A 15,217-nucleotide genomic window follows, 5' to 3' on the forward strand; every position below is an offset into this window, starting at 1 on the left:
AGGAGCATATCGCTCTTAGAACAGTATTTATATCATTGTATTGAACTGTAGACTTTGCATTGATGTCGTTAGTGCTTTATATATTTATCAAGTGAAGAGGTGCACTCCATAGTGAGTATTATTAATTATGCACTTTTTGATGGTCATATATTTGATAGATGCACTCTATATAGAGTAATATTCAATTATATCCAAATGACTTAGCACTTTATGATTCTTATGTTGATTTATATGCACTTGAGACACTTTATACAACATACAGCCATATTTCCTCCATGTGCTCTGATTTTCTTCTTTAAATCTCTGTTGTCTATATAATGAAATACTTTATATATGTTTTTTACTAATTTTTTGTACAATAATAAAATAATATATTTTATATAAGGGCTTTTGTAGAACTCTTTTCTTGCTCAGTGTACAAAGTTTATAGGAGTTGCCCCCCTTTTGAGGATGTGACCCTTATACATGCCACAATATTTATAACATTATGTTATTTGTGAATAGTGTGGTTGGATTCTTTTGTGTTATACTGAGATCGAGTAAGTAGTATCTAGAGAACAGGCAACTGTGGAACTTAAAAAAATGGAAGACAGTCCAAAATTGCAACTACAAAACTTATTTATAAAAATGTATTATAAATACCTAAAATCCCTGAGAATACAGAATAAAATAAAATTGAAATAAAATGAACCAGGAGTAGATCAACCCTAAAATTATTTCCAAGACGAGATTGCTTCACTAGTTTTTGGGGGTTTTTTATGGCATGATCTCCCCACAAGGTATTCTTTAAACTTAGGCAGACTCCAGCAATGGATGATTTTTAAGGAGTTAAAGCCTTATACTTATACTTAAGCCTTATACTAGGCTCATAGGCAGTAACGTACAGTATTTACCTTCCGTGCTGCCTAGGCCCTCACTGGTCGACATCTGCACCGCATTAAAAGGTATATAGGAGAATGTGTATTTTTCTATATCCTCTGTGATTTTAGTTATTTCTAATAAAAGTTAGGTTTTCTATTTGCAATTTAAAACACTCCCTGGCTTTTACCTCCAGTTTTTGGTATGTGGGGGTCCCTCTTCCAACCGTAGTAGTGCATATCGGGCAGCGCTGAGAGATAGACCCCGGATTCCATCACCCCACTCTTTCTCTGCCCTGGAAAAAACATGAGACTTTTGTAAGACTTTTTTGCTACTTATGCTACAATACCCATGAAGATATATTTCAACACTTTGGCTTTGCAGTAATAGTGCAGCACTTACCCTCTGTATTCAATGTATTTGTAGATAAGGCAAGCTACTAGCATGGCTACAAGCGCATAGTACCAGGAACAGATAAACATGAGTGACAGGCAGAGACTCATGCCAAGGAATGAAAGTGCCCTGGAATAAAGTGAGAAAACCAATCAATAAGCTATACCAAATTACCATTACAATGACTGTTACACATGTGCACAAAATAATGATCACAAGACATGAAGATGGAACACCTCAAACAGCAATCCAGCAAATGCACAAGAAGATTAATGTATATTGACTACCCCAGAAGGTAAATTGGAGATCCATGACAAAGGGGCCTTGGACAACCTCCCAAGCTCTGACTCACCAGTGGTAATATTTGAAGCGAGGCCTCCAATTGGGAGTCCTAAGCAAAGTTTGCACTGCACACGCCAAGTTAACAAACAGGTAACACATCAAAAAAAACCTGCAGAGACAGGATCAAGAAGAAAAGAGATAGCAGCCAAGGAATCAAAGGAAAGAAGAAGCCAAGAGAGAAACTCAAGTATAGAAGATCTAAAAACCAGTTGAAACAAAAACAAAATTATATACATACATGGAAAGAATTGGGGCCACTTCATCCAGCGATGCAATGAGGATACCAATCTCACAGATGCAGGCTGTTAGCAGCAAAGCCCAAGTTGGCTCACCATTTGCTTTTCCATGACCAAATACCTGGTTGTATAAAAAGGAAAGTGGGTTGTATTGTTACATTCAATGCTCAAAGAAAATAGAATCCCCATGCAGCTCTTCTTAGAGCAAAATATACATTTCAATTGTCGTTAAAATTATTCTTATTTTAACCCCTTCATGACAAATAAATGCATAGTTGTATACAGTAATGTTGTATAACACCAGGGGCTGATCCAGGTCAGCTGGGACCCTACGGCAACACTGTTACATCTATACACACACATACAGTAAATTACTATTGCCATTAGATGCTCAGTAGAATTACTACATTTCCTGGTCTTTTTTTTAATCATCCATAGATATTCACAACACAATTCTGCCTGGTACTGGACAGCCCCAGGTACTATCATGCCCAGGGATCATAATAATGGCAAAAGGAGTGAGCTGTAGACAAAACTAGTGTTAGTATTAACAATACCATTAAAATTGACAGTACCATTAACACATGCTAAGACCTACTGGTACAGAAGAGGATGAAGGCCCTGATCTTGCACATTTACAAATTATTGCTTATGCTAATGGACATAAATGGAAACTTCCCAACACATAAGGCAGGGCTAGCTCTGTAAGGGTCGCGATTAGCTGAGTGGGGGGCAGGGGGTGCTAGGGGAAACAGGGATAGATATATTGTCTATACAAGGACTCCAGTGTCCGTGGCAAGGTTTGTGAAGGCCCATAGAACATCATTAAATTAGCCACCACTAACCATTGTTAATGTCCACCATTAGCAATGTTGGTGTCTACCCCTGAGGGGAAATGGGTGTGAAGTGGGCATGACTAAATGTCCCTCCCCTGCCCAGAGCAAGAGCAGTGCTTTGTGTGGAGACCCCAGAGAATTCCCAGGTATGATAATGAAGGGCCCTTCCCTATAGATGTTAATATGGCCCTTGCCTATAGATGTTAATAGTGATTAATACTAGGACCATCTATTGTTTACCACATGGCAGTATAATAGGACCAAGTTAATAGATGAAGGCCTCAGTATTGTAACTTTAAAAAAACTTGCTGAAACAGAAAGTAGCACTAAAGTTTAATTTAAAAGGAAAAATTACTTGTATCGAATTACTGATTTCATGTGTGGAATTTGTTTACTTACTCTAAGAAAAGGCACAATTCCATCACGTGATATTGCTTGCAGTAGTCGCGGAGCTCCTGTTAAGCTCTGCAACCCGGCACCACAGGTGGAGAAAAAAGAACCAATCACGATGACCCAGGGAGATGGCCATGCAAGGGTGCCTACCACAAGATTTCCATTTACAGCCTCGCCAAACCTGTAAGAGAAGACATTAGGATTACAGACAATAAGCACAGACAGCACCCAGTACAGTACAAAACAACAACACAAAATACAAAGAAATGTACAAACTGTACACATGTAGTGGCATGTCTGTAGTAACTGATCAGAAAGGAAGCTACAGCCTAACAGACAATTCAATGATTCACCAGCCTTTAGTGCAATTCTCCTCTGATAGAAGCCCACAGCCTACATTGTGAGTGTTGATGTAGTTATTAAATATATTTTCATATTATCATTGCAGTAGAATTGTCAGAATTTAAATTTTGTGTACAACAAAGCGTTTTTTTGTGCATACATTTTATATTACTTTATATTATTTGTGCTTTTTCTAATTTTAAACTATGAGCACATGACAATATTATACAGCACTGTTTTAATGAAAGTTTACAATAAATATATATATATATATATATATATAGAATCACTTACTTGTCACGTAAGACCACACCCTCAATGCAAGCGCCAAAAAGAATAACAGAAGTAATATCTGCTCATTTGTAAAGGAGAATGCCACTGACCCATTTTTATGTTATAGACCTGGTCATAGAATGAATGATATGGTATTTCAAGTCACAAAAGTCAAAACTGCTACAGATATCTCATAGTGAGGTAATTCGGGGTTTCTCAATGGAATAGTTGTATGGAAGGATTGGATGTTTGGATGGCAACATATGATAGATGTAGTGGTGGATCAATGGCCTTTATTATGGATTGGTAATCGTCTACAATGGAAAAAGGAAACTGGGTTTGTGCAGATTTATTTTTAAGGATACACACAAAGGATGTGGTGGCAATGGCCATTATAGTGCCAATAGGGATGGACTTCTGAGCATCTCTGAGATCTCCAGACCGGTTAGAACCAGCCATGATTCCTGGGCAAGAGAAAAATAATGAAGATACGAGAAACAAAACATAGTACCATTACGGAATAAAACAAAGAACTAGCCTTATATAAATGCAATATTTCTGATGTGGTGCGTCATACCAAAATAATAAAATCAGTCGCAGTATAGATAGAGTTCTATGCATTGCTGTCTGCTAGACCCTACCCTGACAGAAACCATGATTCAATCATACTTGTTATCTTTCTCTCCCACCCAGTTCCCACATACTGCTATTAGAATCAGGAGGTGAGAAAAGCTTTCTATGGAGCTGAATCATAAAGCAACGAGTTGCTATTATTCTATAGAGTAATTGTTCAGTCTCTTGAATAACACAGGGGTAGAATGCTTTTCACCTCTCAAACATTTGCACATGATTTTTTTTTCTCCCTCTACCTTTTCTTAGCGCTTGCTTTGAACGTATTCCCTTATTAATTCGCTATCCAGAAGTGATAACATGGGCTCTCATTATAGCTCAATTAACTTAAACTGTGAAAATTGATTAAAATAATGACAGGTTGAATATTCTTACACTCAAATTACATCCTTCTATTCCCAATCTTGTCAAACATGGGACAGGTAGAGCAGATCTGAATCATAAACAGTAGCATGCCCCAATGAAGACAGATTGTAACACCTTGACTTTGTGTCATAAACACAACTCACTGGAGAATCTTCCCAAAACCCCTTAAAAAAAGTCAAATAATGAATACAAAATATACTAAGAAATAAAGGCAGATTGTACACTTATTTCAAATAAATGTTATAATCACAACAAAGCTGTCATTTACACACAATCGCATTTTATACTTTTGGATCACTAAACGGTGATAAAGAGAGTTCTTTCCAGCGGAAACAAATGTTATTTTGCTTGTGGGTTTGTAAACAAGACTCCATAGAACCACATATCAGTTTGACCCCCTCCAACATAATACATTTCTAGAACAGATAGCATTTATAACAAGTGGTACTAGGTCACCTGGCTTTTGCCATGTAACTCAACAATTGGCAGGCTTAAGATCCCCACAAGCTCACTGATGTCTCATGTGCACAACAAGATCTGATGAATGCTGGGAAACGCATACATACATCCCCAGCTGATTTGCAAGCAAGGAATAAGATGTTCTTCACACTGATACCATTGGCAAATCGCCCTTAAAAGAAACTGGGTTATCAACCTAGCATGACCCCACCGAGAATTATCACTGGGCTTGTACAGTTCGATAACAGCCATTTTATGCAAATGCCACCGTCTAAAATCTGAGTAGAGCACTGCTGGGATGCAGTGTTGTTGACTCTTATCCTTTTTGTGGAGAAATGAGAGTTGTAATACAAACACTTTGAACTACTGACCCTGGGACAAATCATACAAGCAGAATGATAATATTGTATAGATCACAACTATTAGACAATTGAAGAGTTTTTCTGTGAATAGAAGACACATTTGGAGCTAAATATGTGATCCCAATGCTGATTCCATTCAGCACTCATTCATCAATGTAACCATTATTGACCGTTTAGCACAGTCATCAATGAAGATTTTTGTAAAGCTGTATGTCGAAAAGGTCTATCAATCACCAATATGACCAACAACACTATGTTAGCTCACACGTTTAAAAGGGACTATAGCACCTAATCACACATAAAACTTGCAAAAAATGGTGGTGAAATACATATTTAACCTTCTTAAATTTAAGCCTACCAGCTTTACAGGGTGTTTCGCAGACAGGGAAACAAATGTAAAAACGAATGGCATTTTAAATAGCATAATATAAATTTATCAGCTGGCAAGGTCCCAACATGCTTTACTCTCCCTTTACACCATGAATATGAATTTTCAATATTTACCTGTGACAGATGGGAAATAAATCCCCACCAGAAGGGTAAAGTATGTGGTCATGTCGCTGAAGACATATGGCTGGTCAAGGTTAATAGCATCGCCAGAGGCTACTGAATGTAACCCTTCCTTTTCCACTATCACTCCCTTTGGCAAGTAAGTGGACCAAAGATTATCTAAAGAAGAAAATGGTTGCATTAAAAAAATAGACACCATTAACAAAATAATAAGATGAAAATACTCTCCATACTAGGGCTGCAACAACTAATCGATAAAATCCATAATAATCGATCATGAAAATCGTTGCCAATTGATTTCGTTATCGATTTTATTGAATATAAGATGATTTTATTGAATATAAATGCCCTGAAAAATACCCCACCAAGATCCAGATCCCCCGCAGCGCTGCAGGGGACCTGGATCCTCCTCTCTGGGCATCTGTGCAATGCGCGCACACAACCTCCACTGCTGCCGGCACTTCTGCCGGGGCTTCTATGATGGAGCACCGGCATCACATGACCTTCCGGTGCTCCACTATAGAAGCCCAGGCGGAAGTACCGGCCAGCAGCAGCAGAGGTTGTCTGCGTGCATTGGGCAACATTCGCCGGCTGCCAGAGAGGAGGATCCGCAGCAGCGCTGCAGGGGACCTGGATCCTCCTCTCTGGCAGTCAGTGGGCGTCTGTGCGCAGACAACCTCCACTACTACCGGTACATCCACTGGGGCTTCTATGATGGAGCACCAGCGTCACATGACCTTCCGGTGCTCACTCATAGAAGGTCCAGCGAAAGTGCCAGCCAGCAGCAGAGGTTGTCTATGCACAAATGTTCACCGGCTGCCCCCACTAGACACCAAGGAGTCTGGAGCATGGGGGTAAGTCGGGGGGGCAGAGTGGAATATCTGGGGTTATAAGGCATATCAGGGGGCAGTGGCATATAGGGGGTTATAAGGAATATCGAGGGGGCACAGTGACATATAGGGGGTATAAGGCATATTTGGGGGGCAGAGTGGCATGTCTTGGGCATATCAGAGGGCACAGTGACATACCAGATGGGTATAAGGCATATCAGAGGGCACTATGGCATATAGGGGGGTATAAGGCATATAGGATATATAAGGCATATCTGGGAGGCAGTGTGGCAAGCCTGGGCTCAGATGTGTATAACTGGGGGGGGGCAGTTGTGAAATAAAAACAAGAAATGCATTTAAAATTCTAATAAAAAGAATGTTGAAAAACTAATCGATTATGAAAAAAATCGTTAGTTGCAGCCCTACTCCATTTTTATAGTTTAATGGCTTTTTTTAAGATTCTGATTCATGTATTTTTCTTTCTACTGTTTATTAAATCATGCTTCTCATGTTCCTCTCTCTATTGTCCTTGTTAAAATGATAACTGGATATTAATAAATCATAGACATAATAGTTGTCCGTGAACATGTAGATTACAGAATGCTACGTGATTACAACTAGCAAGGACTGCAGGGAGATCAAAGTATGCATGCATTCACTTTCAGTGACACTCTGAAATGAATACCTGCTGGATTACATCTTTTGACAGTCTCCTAGACTAGACATTACATAATAAAAGACTAAGTAAATGTAATGATGATATTTTAAATTCTTCTTTTAATACATATTCTTCCTCCCCTATGCTGGAATCGTTTGTTTCCATACACATTGCTCAATATGCCCCCTCTCTTTACAGTCTCGTTTTAACTTCATGCAAACCACACACACATCTCACCTTGAATTAGTCCACTTGCAGCTCCAGGGATGCCCTGAATCTCAGTCACATTGTTCAGTGAGAAGTATGCGTCACACGTGGCATTTAAAAATGGTGAGGAACAAAAGAGAGCCCACAGTTTCGTTGTAACTGTCTCATTGCCATTGTCAATAAATTTAGCACAGATATCAAAACCTTTCTGAGACAGAGTACGGTTCCCAAGGATGCAAACGCTGGAATTAGAGAAGTGAGAAGAAACAAAGATGTAAGAGTAGGGGAAACAAGTTGATAAATAGAAATAATGGTCTTGAGGACAAGATTAAAACGACTACTAAAGTATTTATATACGTTGCCCTTGCCTTGTCTGCCTACATGTGCTTTAGCGCATGTCAGCTCGTCTGTCATCGATGTGAAATGAGTTCCCATAAACATCAATTGGAGTTCAACTTGCATACTTAAAAGTGGGTGCTGCTCACCTTTCAAATATGCAAATTGTACATACTCTAATGTGCAATAAAAACAAAGATTTTGGGACAAGAGGATTGCCCATTTTTTATAAAAAAGTGTATTTAGTAGTAGGTTACACTCAACATAGAAAAGTATGTCACATAAGCCTTCAGAACTGCAAAGGTTAATAAAAATTATCACCTTCTACTAAAGGATTGTTTTTTAACCAACACAGCTATATCTATTCTCTTAAAAGAGAAAAAAAAGGGAGAGAGACTAAAAGATGGCTCTTTAACTTTAAGACATAGCACATTTGCCTCTATGCACCAAATGTGATTGTGGTGCAATAAATGGCATCGATAGAAACCAAAGACACAATCACTCTAGGTAAATAACTCTCACTGACAGTACGGATATGTTTCAGGATTTAAAGTGAGGTATATTACTGTATTTTTCTTAAAGACACACATTTAAATGCAATATTAGGAGAAAAATAAATCCTAAATTCGGAATATGTGCAAAAAGCAGTTTTAGGACCCAATAGTTAAGTATGATAAAACAAACACTTATAGTCTCATGGAATTGTTCTTTCAAGCATGGCGGTGGATCACCTTTAATCTACTGCTTTTACCAGATGTGGACTGGAACTTGCTATTTGCCCTGACATTTGTGAGCACAATTCCATTGCATGTTTGAAACCAACTTCTTCAGACTGTCTTACAATTTCTCCCTTATGACGTTGTCCCTACATTCAATGTAAAGGAAAGTGTCCTGTGGAACAGCTGCTGAGCCTTGCACCTTGATTAGAGCAATTGGAAGATCTGATGAAGCTTACAAAGTGGCATGATTATTTTGGGACTGTGAGGGGCTTTACACCATTAAGTTATAATTGGCTTTTCGGCCTTCCTCTGGCTTTCAGAACAGTCCTTCTTTAACAGTATAGGAACCTGAGTAGGATTGGTGTAATAGGAAGTCATTTTCAAATGTGGTAATGGAATTATATAGAATGTCAACGATATAAAATCCATAAGAAACAGAAATTGAAACGGACTCAATAAAGCGATCCTAATGGTTGTAGTGTTTAATATAATGTTTTTTAAAAAGCAGAATAGGATATTTTCTCACGCAAGAATGCACCATCATCCAAAAACAATGACTTTTGCAGCATCGTATAGTGTTAAGATGCCAACTCCGGAAACAAAAATTAGAATTTATTATTTTTTTAAAAAAATATATTTATTTCCTGTGTTACGCACTCCAATGCTATGTAGATCATTTGAAGTAACTTAACTATTTTATATTTTAAAATAATTTTACCCTCTAATTTCAATTTTAAAAGTTTATTTATTTATATAGAGATAACTATTTAAATGCCACTTAATATGATGTTCTAAGTATATTACAAATCATTTTGACAAATTAAGCCCTGTTTGCAAATGACCACTGCAAAAACGTGTTGTCTACCATTAAAATGTGAAGGGCCGCAAAATACCCTGCGCCAATTAGCAGAATCTGTAGGATGAGATGCTGTTAAATTAATGATTACATGCAGTAGCAATATGAGGACAGTACAAAAACCCTGGACAGCCTCTAGTTAAGGGATTAGTAAAACGTTATCTTGTTAGCTGATCTGATAAAACGAAGGCAAAGGTAAGATCACGTGCTGTATACAGTTCCTTTAATTTAGCTTCAATGATAAATTGAACAGAAACATTTTGTATGAGTTACAATGTAACAATTCATACAGATAATATATTACTATTACTAATAGGTATGTATTTATGTGTGGTTTTTTTTATAGACAAAGGCAGACTAGCCAGTAGTGGAGGGGGAAATCCTAATTTTCCAAACATGTCCATTTTGGACCAGGCCACTTGGAGAGGCAGGGCTCAGTGGGGTCATGTAATATTATGTCATCCCACCATGTGTAAGCTGCCCTGATGATATGCCCAGGCTACCTGCAAGGTAAGCAATTTAGTGAGTCGGGGGGGGGCTACTTGGCTTTTCATGGCCACGGACCTGAAGTTGCCAGTCCTCCCCTGTATATTGAGCATTAAAAGATTCACTAAGCTCTTTGCAGTTTACAGTAAAATAAGAGGGGATGTACAAGTGAAGTTATGTAATACAATAAGTGAAGTTATGTAATAAGTGTTCTACAGAAATGTTTTCAAAATGTATGAATATATTAGGAAAGGAGGTCCCTGCCCAATAGATCTTACAGTATTGGTCTTCATTAAAACATGGTAGTAGTTGCAATGGATTATAAATAATATTTGGTTAAATTTCATAATGTAATATTTAATGTAATACATATTTATCACTATTGGAACACATCTCTAAGTCACAGAGAAACAACTATAAGTCACTCATGTAAACAGTTAAGTGGTTATCATTAAGCCTTCATTTTTTTGCAGACTCAGGAGCTCTGCTATCCAGTCTGCATTTTACATTACCCTCTTAACCCCTTAAGGACAATAGGGGTTTTTACTCGTAGTATATTGCGGGACAATGGCTCTTTTAACGTTTTTCAGTGTTACTGTTTAGCTGTGATTTTCTTCTTTCTCATTTCATGCTCCCACACATATTATATATTGTTTTTTCCAGGACAAACAGGGCTTTCTTTAGATACAATTCATTTTATCATATCATCTAATTTACTATAAAAAAAATGATAAAATATGGGGATTTTTTGTTAAAAAATTACTTTTTCTCACTTTTTAAACAGAAAACTTTTACTCATCTGCAAAAACTAATGAAAAAACCTGCTAAATAGATTCAACTATTTGTCCTGAGTTTAGAAATACTCAATGTTTTTATGTTTTTTTGCTTTTTTCTGCACGTTATGGGGCAATAAGTACAGGTAGCGTTTTGCCATTTCAAAACCTTTTTTTCCAAATCTGGTAATTCTTCCCCCCATGTGCCATTTTGGGTATCTTTGAAGCCGGCCAATGCAATTTACCCCATCAAATCATATATTTTTAAAAACTAGACACCCCAAGGTATCTGAAATGCTGGTATTTTAACCCTTTCCATGCACTAATTTTACCACCACCCTTTGTGAAACTTTATGGTAGTAATTTTTTTTTGTGTTTTTTTTTTACACATGTTGTACTTCAGGTATAAATGTATCGCTCCTGGTGTATGTCCGTGTCAAACAACACCCCAATATGTGTTCAGTAACATCTCCTGAGCGCAGTGATACCCCCCATGCATGGGTTTGTAGGGTTATTTGGGAGGTAAAATGCCGCCTTTGTGAGGTGTGTATTTTTTTGCCATTTAGACATCTGCCCCATGTTCCATATTTGGGACATCTTTGGACCCGGCCAATTCAATTTACCCCATCAAATCATATATTTTTTAATACTAGACACCCTATGGGCATTTGTAATGCCAATATTTTAACTCTTTCCATGCTGGAATTTTTGTAAAGATAAAGAATTTTAGGACTTGCTTATTAAAAACTTTTTTTTTATTTTGGTGACAGTGGGGATTTTTACATGTTACCATATTTATTTAATTTTTTTAAAACATTTTTGACCAATTTTTTTTATTTTTTTTTTTATTACTAGTCACTCTCATTAGTGAGCTGGGCTCCATTGACCTTGCATGGTTGGATGCAGTACCTGCATTCAACCTGCGGGAGGAGCTCGAGAGTTCTCAAGAGGGTCTGGATAGACCCTCTGTGAACTCAGATCTATTGTTAATGCCATCCTGTGAATGACGACAACGTCATTCACAGGATGGCACTTGTGGTTGCTCCTCGGAGCAATCACAAGGCGATCGGGGTAGGGGGGTAGTGTTGCTGACATGCCTCGATACTGAGACATGTCAGCAACACAGTTTATGCTTAGGAAGCGATTCCGATCGCTTCCTAAGCAGTTTTAGCTGGGCGCCGCCACGATCTTTGATGATCGGTGCGGTGGCGGCCATTTTTCTTCCGGGGAGGGCTGCCAAGGGCTGCCCTCCCTGAATCCACGGTCAGCCTCACTTATGAGGCTTCCGTGGATGCTGCAAAGCCGCCGTTCGCGGCGAAAACGCCGCGATCGCGGCGATGCAGCTATTTAACGGCAGCCCGTACATGTACGGGCATTGTCGTTAACACGTTGCACGGCAACCCCGTACATGTACCGGGATTGTCGTTAATGGGTTAACACCATGAGTTCAGCATATCAACCAAATATGCCAGGAGCCACCAGAACTGCGTCCATATACTTCTAGTGCATTTAGCCACAGAGGTAGCACTCGACCAACAAGCATCCACTGTCAAACATGCTAGTGAAAATGATTGTGTTTAGACGAAGAAGGAGAAGAACGAAGAGAAAGGCCATTGGCCTTTACAAGGCAAGAAATTCCACCAGGCAGAAAAATGGAGAACTCTTCAATAACTGTACCCACCTGGACCTATCACTGGGACTGTAGGACCTTCATTCCATCTGCAGTCTTGCTAAGCGAGTATTACTATTCACACAAGAGTCTATAGTCACAGGGGGCATTCTCCATTCTCAACTCTATGATTTGTATAAAAATGTATTGCACTTTGTTACAGTAAACCTTAGACGGTACAGTGCTGCATACTTTGTTAGTTCTTTACAAAAAATTTAAATAATACAAAAATGTCATATATTGCTGTATTTCATTTTAACAAAAAAAAAAGTTAGGATTAATTAGCATCTTCTGCCTCCAGCATTTTTGATGTACGTCTCCTGCCACCGGCATATAATAAAAGCAGTCACAGTCTTCTGACAGAACTAGATAACATAAAAAGATACTTCAATATAATCAGTAAAACAGACATGTTGCCTTTATAGTGGGCTATGGCTGTGGTTGCTTTGATCATACGGCGGGAATAAACTAGCTATTCTTTCTTGTTGTGTTTGAAAATGACTCATTCCAGTTATACAAGAATTCATAATCATCTTCCAAGGTTTGCTCAAAAAAAAGATGGCTGCCAGGCTGAGACTATATAGACTATTTATAATATGCATTATGTTTTAATTATTTAGGGACAGTTAAAGTAACAGAACTATGACTTATTTCTTATAACCTTTCTATTTGGTAACATGTTTTTTTTTAACCAAAGTAATATTAAAATTACAATGTCAAAATCAGACTATAATAACACAATTTTACAGTAGTTATTTCAATGGTTTGAAAATTAATCTGCAGTGACACTCAATTCAAGATTTCTAATGTGAAACCATATGCAAATTAATTTGCTTATACTTACTGAAGTAATCATAAATAGATCCTAATCATAAAGTATCATAAATAAGAAATTGAGCCAACAAAACAAATGCTTCTTTCTTTTTACCTACATATACTTGAAATTCTATTTGCACAATTTATATAGATTAACTGTATGCTCTACATTCACCACCTAGACATTTCTCAAGGTGATGAATGTAGACTAATGGTTGACTGCTGTTTAGTTCCGATGATTCATTCTTTTGTGTTATGTAATTCTTGCTAGCAATGAACAGGCAGATTTTCAAAAACACTCTGTGTTTATTAGTTTTAAACTCATACATTTACAGAATTAGGGATTAAATCTACCCAGACTGCTGTATAGAGCAGGATTACAGTAAAACATTAATGCTTTATGGACCAAATGGACCAATCCCAATAAAGCCACTTATTAATCTGTTTTGGATTGATTTGAGATTTAAATGAGGTCACTTGTGTATTATAAGGTACAAATCATACAATACAAAACGCATACAGTAAAATTTAGCCACTTGCAGTCTTCCATATCATTACAGAACTCGTTGGTGACTTCAAATTTACAGTGTGCATTAGAGAATACTTTAATATTCCTGTATAATCTGTCAATAAATTATATTTAAATATTACCTCCATAAAAAGAGTCTTCCCTGACCCTCGAAACTAAAACAAAGAAGGGGCTGAGTCCATGTCTTGTGTGAAATAAGGTAAGGTTAACAATGTCTTCCAGTTTCTTAAAGAAATCATAAAGTAAGAAAAAATCCACTCCAAAATGTTTATTGCCCACATAATAGACACAGCTTTCTTCACCAATGGCTGCTACCCATCTCCCAGAACATTCTCCCCCAGTGGTAGGGTTTAGCCAACACTACTCGGGCATGATGGCTCGCTACACTTAAAGGGTTGGGACTTCAGCTCCCTGCAAAGTCTCTCCCTTCTCAGTAAGGAAGGCAAGAGAAGGACTGGCTTGGGGTACTCTTCAATCCGTTTGCCTGTTGAATCATATTATCGCAACTCCAATCATATCCCCCCACCCCAAATAACATTTTAACCTCTATTATAATCCTCCCAGAGGTACATTGTTAATCGATTACAACAAGTATATAAACAGAGCTTTGTGTGGTAGTGAAAATGCCATATATCAACACATTGAAAAGTTTTTTTAAGCAAGAAAGTAATTGGCAAATGCGGTTCTGACTAATGCTGTTCTGAAAGGCCAAAGTTTTGCTCACTGAGCATGAATAAACACCACTAGATAACATGGATGGAGCATGATGTGATGTCTTGATGCCACTCAACTATGATATCATCACATTCTGTTTAAATGGATAACAGCAGATATTGGTACCCTGTCTAAATCCCTTAAATCTATTTGTAATAGGGTAAACTCACATGAGTTGAAGGTTTCTGTCACTGGAATGAAATCTAATGTATCATGCTTTGGTTCCTATGCAAAAATTAATCCTTACAGGACCTTATCCTATAGGATTAAAATGTATTCTTTCTGGTTATATGAAGTTGTCTCATGCTGCACCTTAATATGAGAAAAAACCCTAATCTGCTTTACATTCTTTTTATAGATTAGAACATGGGTGATGTACTCCAGTTGTCAAAAGGCCTGAAATACCAGGATTTCAGGATAAGTCTTGAAACAGCGATGCACAACATTATGATTATGTGTTACGGCTCTCTACGGCAGTCTGATCCCCTCCAAGGTATTGCATAATTCCCTTAGGCAGGAAAGACAGTATCTACACGGAAAGTTGTGCACCAAACTTCTGTGCATAGTCAATTATGGAAACTCTTATAAGAACAGTTCCAGGTTGTCAAATCATTCAGTGTCAGT

General features: G+C 37.8%; 1 protein-coding gene across 2 annotated transcripts in view; it reads right to left on the minus strand.

Moving 5' to 3' along the window:
* SLC12A5 (solute carrier family 12 member 5) overlaps window positions 1-15,217 on the minus strand; it is a 50,944-nt gene that overhangs the window by 14,604 nt on the left and 21,123 nt on the right. For both annotated transcript variants that reach the window (XM_053453758.1, XM_053453757.1), the window contains exons 8-16: window positions 7,726-7,937; window positions 5,995-6,159; window positions 4,039-4,137; window positions 3,695-3,752; window positions 3,065-3,239; window positions 1,832-1,950; window positions 1,604-1,702; window positions 1,261-1,380; window positions 1,049-1,153 (exon numbers count right to left, since the gene is read on the minus strand). In XM_053453758.1, the coding sequence (XP_053309733.1) occupies window positions 1,049-1,153; window positions 1,261-1,380; window positions 1,604-1,702; window positions 1,832-1,950; window positions 3,065-3,239; window positions 3,695-3,752; window positions 4,039-4,137; window positions 5,995-6,159; window positions 7,726-7,937 (1,152 nt within the window). The remainder of the gene's footprint in view (window positions 1-1,048; window positions 1,154-1,260; window positions 1,381-1,603; window positions 1,703-1,831; window positions 1,951-3,064; window positions 3,240-3,694; window positions 3,753-4,038; window positions 4,138-5,994; window positions 6,160-7,725; window positions 7,938-15,217) is intronic.

Source organism: Spea bombifrons, chromosome 13 (assembly GCF_027358695.1).
Source record: "Spea bombifrons isolate aSpeBom1 chromosome 13, aSpeBom1.2.pri, whole genome shotgun sequence".
NCBI lineage: Eukaryota > Metazoa > Chordata > Amphibia > Anura > Pelobatidae > Spea > Spea bombifrons.